The sequence below is a fragment of the Gopherus evgoodei genome, chromosome 10 (assembly GCF_007399415.2).
Source record: "Gopherus evgoodei ecotype Sinaloan lineage chromosome 10, rGopEvg1_v1.p, whole genome shotgun sequence".
NCBI lineage: Eukaryota > Metazoa > Chordata > Testudines > Testudinidae > Gopherus > Gopherus evgoodei.
Genome location: NC_044331.1, coordinates 39,629,828 through 39,641,016, shown reverse-complemented (window position 1 = coordinate 39,641,016; position 11,189 = coordinate 39,629,828). Strand labels below are relative to the sequence as shown.

General features: G+C 52.7%; 1 protein-coding gene across 1 annotated transcript in view; it reads right to left on the bottom strand.

Moving 5' to 3' along the window:
* Nucleotides 1–1,872: 1,872 nt before the first annotated feature.
* LOC115659166 (collagen and calcium-binding EGF domain-containing protein 1-like) overlaps nucleotides 1,873–11,189 on the bottom strand; it is a 37,996-nt gene continuing 28,679 nt past the window's right edge. Inside the window, exons 4-11 of the mRNA XM_030579021.1 lie at nucleotides 11,015–11,149; nucleotides 10,505–10,642; nucleotides 10,237–10,343; nucleotides 8,437–8,557; nucleotides 6,309–6,457; nucleotides 5,803–5,838; nucleotides 4,133–4,168; nucleotides 1,873–3,141 (exon numbers count right to left, since the gene is read on the bottom strand). Of these exons, the coding sequence (XP_030434881.1) occupies nucleotides 2,932–3,141; nucleotides 4,133–4,168; nucleotides 5,803–5,838; nucleotides 6,309–6,457; nucleotides 8,437–8,557; nucleotides 10,237–10,343; nucleotides 10,505–10,642; nucleotides 11,015–11,149 (932 nt within the window). The 3' untranslated portion in view covers nucleotides 1,873–2,931. The remainder of the gene's footprint in view (nucleotides 3,142–4,132; nucleotides 4,169–5,802; nucleotides 5,839–6,308; nucleotides 6,458–8,436; nucleotides 8,558–10,236; nucleotides 10,344–10,504; nucleotides 10,643–11,014; nucleotides 11,150–11,189) is intronic.

The following is an 11,189-nucleotide window of genomic DNA, read 5'->3' as shown; positions in this document are numbered from 1 at the left end:
AGTTGGACTAGATGACCTCCTGAGGTCCCTTCCAACCCTGCTATTCTATTATTCTAATTCTCCCACTGCCATGGTGGTAGTGGAGAATAGCAGTGATGCATAACTTTGTGCTTTATAAATTTTGGCCTAAACATGAGCATTCACTCACATCAGCATTGACTTCCTGGTTGGACAAGCCATTTGTAAAGAGGGCCAAAAAAAACCCACGCCCTATTCTAACACCATCATCTTCCTCCCCCTACTAGGCCCAGGCGGAGGAAGATGGCCCAGTGATAAGACCTAGCTCCGATGCCCCACCCCGCCACAGGCTTCCTCTGTAACCTTGGGCAAGTGACTTAGGGTTTTCATTGCAGATTAAGTCCAGGTGCCTAACACCCAGGTCTGACCACCTGGGTTAGCGTAGCCTGCCTGTGAGCAGCCACGGCAAAGCCCTGAATGCATAACTGTGTCCACACTGCTAACCTGCTGGTTGCTAAGACTTCTGGGGGAACATCCCATGGTTCTTAGCACTGCAATGAACTGATTGGCTCTATGATTCTTTCCCAGTGAACTAAGGGAGAAATTGCCAGTCCTTTTGGGCATGTGTGCGAGGGATTGTGGGAAGACACTGGGGACCGTCTGTTTCCAGGTGAATTAGCCTGCATCCTTGCTGCAAAGTGCATGGGTTACCAGCCCCAGTGAAAACAGCTCTGCCCCTCTCCCCACCCCCACAATGCATCAGGCTGCACTCACAGTAGGGCCAGCTTGCCTGGTCTGAAAGCACCACCATATGCAGGTAAGAGGGTTTTGTGTGTGGACACGAGGAGAGGTGGGGGAATCATAGAATATCAGGGTTGGAAGGGACCTCCTGGTCCAACCCCCTTGTCAAAGCAGGACCAATCCCCAACTAAATCATCCCAGCCAGGGCTTTGTCAAGCCTGACCTTAAAAACCTCCAAGGAAGGAGATTCTACCACCTCCCTAGGTAACCCATTCCAGTGCTTCACTACCCTCCTAGTGAAAAAGTGTTTCCTAATATCCAACCTAGACCAATCCCCTCCTGGAGCCACACTGCATTGGTATAAACGGTGTCTATGGTAAAGTTTTGCAGTGCACTAGTGGATGAAATCCCACTGGGAGGCAGCGTAGCCTAGTAGATAGGAGACCACGTTAGGCATCGGAAGAACTGGGTTGCAGTCCCAGCTTTGCCGTGTGATGGTCAGACAGTCACACCTTCTCCTTGGTGTCCCTCCCAGTCACATTTCTATGCAGCTGGGAAGCTCTCGAGGGGACGGGCTGTATCTCTGTGATTGTGCAGCACTTGGCATGATGGAGCCCTGATCTCATTTGGCCCCTTTTGTTGCTATTGAGAATAACAGTGCAGGCGTAAGGTGAGAGTTGGGCTTTTGCCACATACTCCACCGCACTCCTCACTCTCCGGCCAAGCCTCACCTCTAGCTTCTCTACTCCTGTTAGAGGCATAGCAGATCCTTAGCAGAACACATCTGAAGGCAGCCTCCATCCCGTCCGTTAGAGCGGCAGTGTGTCTGTGTAAGAGCCTAGACTTCTGTTTGTACATACCGAGTGCACTACAGTTTCCTTCACACGCCTTTGCTCTATGGGAGCCAGCGCAGCCTGACAAGAGTTTCGCTTATGCAGGAATTACAGACATTCATTTCTCCAGTGCACCTGTGCTAAAATCAAGGGTGGATTTCAAAACACCAGCTGCCATCTACTGGAGAGTTTTGTCTATGGAGTTCTCTGGAATCCCTGAGTTCACTCTCCACGCATTCAATTCACTTGTCCGTTTATTAACACTTAGACTGCAACCCATTAGCAGGCCTTTATTAGAGAGTATGAGGGGCTCATTCCCTTGGTCATGTTCTGACGACATTCTCCCCAGGTCCAGCGAGCTGGAGAAGGATCCTGCTAACTGTCCTCTGTTTGCAGTTATTTCCATTGCCGTCTCCCCTGCTACAGAGACCAAAGTCAGAGGTGAGGGTAAGGGCATGCAGGACCAGATTCGTGTCATTTACAAGAGGAGAGGTGCAAAAATGATAGCAGCGTTCACAGCTGCATTTGGCCCTTAGTATTTATGGACATAACCTGTGCTCATGAAATCCCAGGGCTAAGAGTGACACCAGCTCCCCAGGCGAGGAGGGCCCTGCATGCCCAATGAGCTTTTACTAATTGCCCTTAGTGGTCTGTCTCTCTCTTTCTACCAAGTGGGTTATTGGCAGTGGGGATCTGGAACCATAAGCTTCTGTTGTCTAAGCTAAAAGACCCAGCTGTGGCAGCTTCATCAACCTGCCATCACTAGCGAGGGACAGCGCATCATACCGAATAGGTGTTAAACCAAGCTTTTTGGAGCAAGGTTACACAGAGGGTCAGATCTGAAGTCAGTAAAGAATTCTCCCTTGGACACATTAGCAGGGATCTGAGGTTATCCGCACCTGATTTTCTACTCACACTAGCGTAACCCGGGAGTAACCGCAGTGAAATCAACACAGTGACCCTGGTATAAAACTGGAATGAGAAGAGAATCAGGCCTTCTGGGTTTTAACTCCTTCCTTCCAGTTCATTTGCCCTACATTTCCCCTGGATGTAAATTGCTGGCAGAAGCTGAGCTGCTGCGGAGAAGCAAATCCAGGGCTTCCTCCCTGAGTCTGGAGAATGTCCCGTCTTCTTCAAAGAGACAGAAAAGCACCTTTATAAAAATACCTCTTTTCCATTCTGTCTAGTGTAAAAATATAACATTTAGTATTCATAATAAATAGACTTTCTGCTCTGGACAGCGACTGTGATGGATGGATCAGATTGGCCCAAGGGGATGAATCAGCTGCAGTGTCTGGCAACCATGGGACATCCCTGGAGCATCACGTGTCCAAGCGATGTCTCTGGAGTGTGGATGACTTGTGAGTCCAACTGCAGGGGAGCGGGTGTCTGCACATGGTCATGTGGCTGAGTGCGTGGATCTAGGTCCCCGCAGCAGCTCCTCCTGGCCGGATCCCCATTCGTACACCTCAGAGTCCCTGCTGTTGGCAGACGGCATCTCAAACTCCATCCTCCGGCGCTGGCCAAACACTTTCTCTTGTAGTTCAATGATGTCACTCCTGATGTCGGCCATCATCAGGAGCAGGAAGTCAAAGGAGCCTGGGGGGCCCTGTTGCGAGAGAAAAGAGAGGCTCGCTGTGAGCGCAGAGCTCTGTCCCAGTGGCTCAGACCGGACTGGCCAGAGCTGGCCAAACTTAAAGATGTCCAGGATTTCATTTCAGCAAACCCCAGACCTTGACTCATGGCGATAACAATGACACCATGTTGCAGCTGATCAATGCCAGCATGATGGAGGTTGTGTTTGGGGAATGGGGGAGAGTGGCAGGAAAGAGCTGGTTGCATGTAGGAGAGGCTCAGCTTGGCTGGGCATTTCTGCTAGGTACCTCCTCACCTCTCAGGGACGGATTTGCCGAGAACGCGCTCTTGTGGGGTAGTGTTGCACCATCGCTATGATGCACATGGGTGGGCTCAAGTCAGCCAGATTCTGTGGGCCCGGCCTTGCTCGTTATGAACAGAAAGTTCCCTGGTCAGAGGAGTCTTTGTTAGCCATTAAAGTCAATGGAGCTGCACTGATTTATACCAGCTGGGGAGGGCCCATTGACATCCAAGGCGCTGCGTCAGTTTACGCCAGAGGGGGGTCTGACCATGTGTATACAAATTACTCCTTCCTCTAGGCTTCCCATCTTCTCCCATTGTGTCTATTGGATTGTAAGCCACTCGGACAGGGAATGTCTTTTTTGTGTGTCTTGGCCAGGGAACAGCATATTGTCTGGGCTTAACACCTACCAAAATAAGATAGATGGATTGTGGGGAGGGTGTGTGTGTGTAGGGGGGTGTGCACACTTGTGAGACGCACCCAGCAGCAGGCTAACCTTAGATACTTGCTCAGACCCCTGGGGCCTGATTCTCCACTGCCTTGAACCTTGTGCGGCCATTTACACCCAAACACAGTGGGAACCAAGTGCTAACGAATCAGACTCGTTGAATTTCAGACTCACTTGCCCAAAGAGCAAGGCACTGGGGACTTGGGGCCCAGGAGGAGGTTTCTGACCCTTGCTTTGCCTGATACTCTGTGCTGCTAATTGTTTTTCCATTCTTACCGGTGGCCCTCGGGGACCGGGGTGTCCTCGTTCACCCTAAAACAGAAAGCAAAGGTCAGAGCGGGGACTAGCAGCAATATGATTTCTGTTGCAGAGCAGGGGATGGGATTTAAATCACGTCAAAACCCATCTGTGCTGAAGGCAGGGTCTTTCAGGTGGGGATAAAGCTGCTGTGGGATTTCTCAGTGACAGGCTGGGAAGTTAATGTTTTCCTGGATTCTGCTGGCTGGGGATATTCTGTGCTTTTGCATGTAACTGTTGTCAGGGTGCCTAGAGTCTGTGCTCTGACCTGCCCCAGGCCGATTGCCACCAGCTGAGGGTCTGGCCTGTTGTTTGTCCTCAGAACAAGCTGCGTGGCTGGCTAGAGCTCACTCCCAAAACCAACTTGCACCAAAGATATTTTCGTACTCATTGAGAATAAAATGACCTCTGTGCTGGGGCATATAGGCCCCGCTCTGGCTGGCAGGGGTATAATGAGGGTCTGTGACTCCAATGAGCCCCACCCTGCTACATCTGCAGCCAATGTCAGGTGTGGAGAGGGGAGTTCAAAGGAGAAGGCCCAGCTTAGCGCAGGGCTGAGCAGGCAGAAGATCAGAGTTCTGCTCTCTTGGGGAGAGGAGCCTGGTTACAGCCAGGAGTCAGGGACAGCTGGCAGCCTGGCTGAGTTTCCCTGTGGATGGCATGGCTGATCTGGGCGACTGACCCAAGGGGGGCAGTTTGAAGACAGCCCCAGAGCAGAAGCCTGGAGTGCTGATGAAGACTCCTCAGATGGCCCTGTTCTGAGCTCATAGCTTGCTTGTATTTTGGGACTTCGAGACCCAGAGGGGTGGGACTCAAGCATGCCTGAGCTGGAGGGCTGAAGCCCATTGCGCTGGACCCTGCGAGAGACAGTGACTGACTCAGAGACACTGCGACAGGGTGAGTAATGCCCAACTGGGCCACAAGGGGGAAGCACAGAGATGGGCCCCATCACTCCTCAAACACATAAAGCCATCTGAGCAAAGGTAAATCAAATCCCATACTCAGTACCTATTCCTACAGTACCTTGCATCCTGCAGGCTCCCAAAGGGTTTTAACATACTGTACAGACACAGGGACTGCTCACCTACCACTGAAATGCAGCCACTTCTGGGATGGAGTGCCTCACATGTTCCGCACAACACCAGCGGGTTGACAAGATGTAACCACTCAGGTTGCAATTGGGCCACGACACCACTTGTGCGGAAAGTTTTGCTGCCCCAGAGGAGACTGCAGCTACAATGGGAGCATGTACTTGCCCCCCATACGTCATACCCACTGCAGCTGGTTTTGAGACTAAAATGGGCCAGTCAGAAAAGTGCATGTTTGCCACCACTGCAGTGTGTGACCCCAGCAGAGAACCCCTGGTCCTAATTTTCCTAGTGTAAATGGATCAGAATTGGTTTGCACTGGTGTAGATAATGGCCAGAGAGACAAGGCACTGGAGAATCAGACTCATTTTCTCCTGGCTATAGGTCACTAAAGGAATTACGTTACTTTTGCTGGGAACTGAGACACGGGACTGGGAAACAGAGCTGTGGGAGAGCCTCTTTGCAGCAGGAACCCCTGTGTGTATGTGTGCAACACCTAGCACTGTGGAGCCCCCCTGAGGGCCTCAAAGGCCATACAGATAATAATGGAAGCCATGGTACCTTCTGGCCATTCCTCCCCGGTGCCCCAGGAGCGCCCTAGGAGAAGCACAAACACAGAGCTTAGCACAGTAGTAAATAAGATCATTGCAGTTCTGGGTCTGCAGCAAGTGCATCCAGAGAGTGGAGAGTGTGTGTCGCATTGGCTGGGGTTGAGTGCCTGCTAGCTGTGGGGCGAGGAGCCTGCTCTGGTGGCTTGGACAGAGGAAGGGCGCTAGTGGCTGGAGGTCCAGCAAGTGGATCTGGTGATGGGGAAATGCTGCTGGCTGTGGGTCTCTTGGAGAGAAGTGGAGAGGCAGGAAGCACTGGGGGCAGTGGGTCTCTGCAAGAGAGCGGGAAGTCACTGAACCTGACTGGGTAGGGTTGGGTTGTATGTGTGGGAGGGGCCCATCTGCCAGATCTGGGCAGGAGAAGGAGCCATTGGCCAATGGGGATGGTGGGCTGGACTCCAGTGCTCTGGGGGTGGGACCAGGATGCATGACCCAGCAAATGGGGCTTTTGCTACTCACCACTGGTCCCCTCCGTCCGACTTTGATATGTGCAAAGTCAGGATACGGTCCCATTGGGCCCATGTCCCCGCGGGGCCCTGGGGTTCCCGGAGGCCCTGGAGGTCCCACTGCCCCTGGACTCCCTTTCTCCCCTGTTGCGCCTGGGTCACCTTAACACAGAAAACATTGTTTGATTTCTGAATGAGGCCTTCTAGAAGCAGAGCAACTGAGAGCATTAATACTAGAGAAGGCCCTGGCCCAGGACCCCCAGCCAGAGGGATTGGATCCAATCTTTACAGAGGGCCTAGCCCACTGCTCCCAGGTTAGGAGGCATTTCTAATCTACATCCTGAGCAGAAATCTCTGCTTGGGTCCATGTCCAGTTCATATCCAACCTGGATGTCAGCCCAGCACCCCCCTCCCCTTCCCTGGGAAGCCCTAGAGCTGTGAGCCCAGCATGGAAGGGGCGGGAGCCAGGACCAGGAGGCTGGTAACTGAAAGCTGCAGGTTTGAGGCAGTCTAGGCTGGTTTGCCCATTGCTTGTTAAGAGAAGTGTGTCTAACCCCCACTGCCCCCAACCTCCACCACCGCTAGGTTACCTGCCAAACGGGCCACATTCAGGGAAGTGCTCCTGCTGGCTAGAGAGACGCCACCTAAAAATACTGCCACATGACAGATGGCAGCTAAGGCCTGGTGTACCCTTAAAATGTAGATCAACCCAGCTATGTCGCTCAGTGTGTGGAAAATCCACCCCCTCCACCGGGCAACATAATTAAGCCGACCTAACACCTAGTGTAGATGCAGCTAGTTATCACCTCCCAGAGAGGTGGATCACCTACACCAGTGGCTCTCAATGTTTCCAGACTATTGTACCCCTCTCAGGAGTCTGATTTCTCTTGCGTACCCCCAAGTTTCACCTCACTTAAAAACAACTTGCTTACAAAATCAGACCTAAAAATACAAAATACAAATACAAAAATACCATAGAATTCTAAAATAAATCCATTGGAAGATAAATATTGTCTTTACATTTCAGTGTATTATATATAGAGCAGTATAAACCAGTCATTGTCTGTGTTAAATTTTAGTTTTTCACTGACTTCGCTAGTGCTTTTCATGTAGCCCGTTATAAAACTAGGCAACTATCTAGATGAACTGATGTACCCCAGGGGTACACCTACCCTGGTTGAGAACCACTGACCAACACCAATGGGAAAACCCCTTCTGTCACTGTAGGAAACATCTACAGTACAGCAACACAGCTGCAGCACCTGTAGTGTAGCCGCAGCCTAAGCTATCTTCCATCCTGAAATGGGCCAAAGTATTGGGAAGGAATCATTTACTGCTGAAATGCAGCCACCTCTGGGGTGGAACATAGCAGTCCTCCTTCTCAAGTGACACTGCCATTTTTAGGAAGAGGGGAAAGAACGCCCCTACCCAGAGGGCGAATTTAGGGGAGTAGGATGTAACACTCTGATGGGAGGCAGAATTATCCCCCTAGGATTAGCTCTACATGGGTCTCTGCCATCATCCCTGGAGCATTAAAGTCAGTGTCTTCCACTGCACCATCCACACTGCCCTAGGCCCTGCTAGTCTCCCCAGGGAAGGGGTGAGCCGTGCCAAGCCCAGAGAGATAATGCAACCTGCTCTTTCCAGGGTAGTGGGGATCCAGGCTTGAGAAATTAGCCAGGCCCAGAGGGTAACCCCAGCCCCGCTCTTGGCAAATGTGCCACGGAGACGTAGACTGTCCATTGCTCGCCCACTGTAGGTGTTACTCCTGCACTAGTGGCTTGATTGCACCAACCCGGCCCTATCGCGTCCCTCTGACAAACAGGATTCCCGCTTGGTCTAATGCAGGACTTTTGCACTGGTGAACCCTTTCACACAGCAAGCCTCTGAGTGCGACCCCCCTTATCAATTAAAAACATTAAAAAAATATATTTAACACCATTATAAATGCTGGAGGCAAAATGGGGTTTGGGGTGGAGGGTGACAGCTTGTGACCCCCCATGTAATAACCTTGTGACCCCCTGAGGAGTCCCGACCCCCAGTTTGAGAACCCCTGGTCTAATGAAAACCAGTGCTGGGTCAGACCTTCACAGGCATCCAGGGTCTCCCCCCCCAGCAATCTCCAGCACCCCAAGATGTACCTGGAGGCCCCGGGAGGCCTGGGGGCCCTAGAACAGGAGGATGATGCGAGGGGTCTGCTGGTTTTCGGTTAATCCTCATCCAGGTTGTTCCACTCTCATTATCCAAGCCAGGGAGCAGCAGCTGGAGAGGGGAAGGAAAAGAAGTGCAGACAAGCCCTGGAAGGAGGGCGGGTCAAAAAACTTCTGCAGCCTCATGCCCCAGGGGATAGACTGTCAACAGAGTGATTCCCAGTTGCAGGAGCTGGAGAGCACCATTGAAAGTGGGGGGGCATAGATTCATCCTCCCCCACACCTGACCTTCCTCTTCCTCTCGCAGCCTCCTCAGCAGCCTGATCCCTGGGCCATGAGCACCTATGCCCACCCCTTCCAAATCTGAGTGAGCGGCATTGCAACCTAGCACACAGGGTCACAGAGCCTCTCAAGTTTGCTCCAGCCAAAAAGTGGTGAGGCCGTGGCCCAGGTGGTCCCCCTGGCTTCATGGCCTATGCCCAGCAGGCTTAGGAGGCAAGGGAAACCTGCTGCAAAGGGTATGCAGATTAGCCAAGAGAGGGAGGATCTCTGGGGAGAGGGTCCTGCCCCTTGCATGCCCCTCCCCAATAGGAGTGGCTGGAGAGATGATGCCACCTCCTGCATGCCCCTCCCCTAATGGGAGTAGCCAGAGAGGCATCTACCCCAGCACATCATTTAAAAAAAAAAGCCACATGGGCCATACTCAGCACAGGTACAAGTGGATGCAACTGTGCTGACTTCCATGGTCTTGTGATCACTTTGCACAGGTCTGAATGTGGCCCTTGGATCCATTTCTGCCCTGGCTCTGACTGGTGTGACAGACCCAAACCAATGGGGTACAGGAGTCTGGCAGAGGGACTACAGGTCACTGGCTGAGTAGTTTTCTGTTCCCTGAGTGACCAGAGCAGGGGCTGCACTAGAGTAACCAGGAACTTGCTAGAACCAATTAAGACAGACAGACTGATTAGAACACCTGCAGCCAATCAAGGCAGGCTAATCAGGGCACCTGGGTTTAAAAAGGAGCTCACTCCAGTCAGGCGGGGGGAGCCAGAGGAGAGGAAGTGTGTGTGAGGAGCTGGGAGCAAGAGGCACAAGGAGCTGAGAGTGAGAGGGTGTGCTTCTGGAGGACTAAGGAGTATAAGTGTTATCAGACACCAGCAAAGAATCCTGTGGCACCTTATAGACTATCAGACGTTTTGGAGCATGAGCTTTCATCTGTTAGTCTATAAGGTGCCACAGGATTCTTTGCTGCTTTTACAGATCCAGACTAACATGGCTACCCCTCTGATACATCAGACACCAGGAGGAAGGTCCTGTGGTGAGGATAAAGAAGGTGTTTGGAGGAAGTCATGGGGAAGTAGCCCAGGGAGTTGTAGCTGTCATGCAGCGGTTACAGGAGGCACTATACACAGCTGCAATCCACAGGGCCCTGGGCTGGAACCTGGAGTAGAGGGCAGGCCCGGGTTCCCCCCAAACCGCCCAACTCCTGATCAGACACAGGAGGAGTTGATCCAGACTGTGGGGAAGATCACTGAGGTGAGCAAATCTGCCAATAAATGCAGGACCCACCAAGGTAGAGAAGGACCTTTGTCACACTGGACTGACTGAGCACGCCTGTGTGATCAGAGCGACCACTTCCTGGACTACCTATTTCTTTTCAGCTCTGACTTGGTGAGATTTGGTTGCAGGCTGGCAGCCCCAGGGGCCTGCAGAGGGTTGCCCTAGCCAGCTGTCTGTTGGAGCACTGCCAGCTGTGGCTGACCAGGAGAGGCTCAGAAATCATCGTCCCACCTTGTGTCTCAGCTGGGAGACCGTTTGTTTCATACTGGTGAACTCTTCGCAGGTGATGGAGCAGGACCTGGTGCCCATCAGGGTCTCCGACTTGACCACCGTGGTGCCTGGAAGAGAATGACGCATCTGTGTCAGTCGGCAGCAGGAATGGGGAGGGTGGACCTGCAGCCACGGGTCAATGGAGCTACATCTGCTTGAGCCAGGGCTGGCGTGGCCCCAGGGTTGGACAGTGCTAGGACTCCATCCCTCTCCTGATTCACGGACTCACCGTTGCTGGATTTCAGGCAGGTTGTCCCGTCAGACGCTATGTAATAGCCAGGCTGGCAATGGCACCGGTAGCTGCCCGGGGTGTTCGTACACAGCTGGTCACAGACGGCACCTCCACTTTCCACACACTCATCAATGTCTGGAGGTGAAAACAGAGAAATGTCAGCCAGAGCTCAGCCAGGGGAGCACCAGGGGTCACGGAGGCCTCGCCAGGGAAACGGACGCAGTAGAAGGGAGTTTCCTATCATCCTGCAGGCCAGGCCAGGAGATTCACACATCCCTTGGGGATGGCAACCCTGAGGTGGGTCTCTGGGAACCTTTCCCTAGATTCCTACATTGGATGCTGGAGCCTAGGGATGGCTGTTACCTGGAGTAGCCTCTCCTGCAACAGTGTCCTGCAACCAACCCCAGGCCATGGAAAGATATGTCCATTTATCACACAGGAGCTATTTTGGAGCCAGGTCATTGCCACCAGCCCAGGCTAAGGGTGGGTACCCTTGGGGGCACTCACCCAGGCAGTAAGGGTGCAGGTGAGTCTTGTGGCGCTCTCTGTCAAAGCGATAGCCAGGGAAGCACGTGCACAGGACGCGACCGAAGTTGTCCGTGCACTGCTGCTCACACGGGAAGTTGGCACACACGTCCACACCTGCAAAGAGGGGCAGATGGAGTCATGCATTGCTGTACTG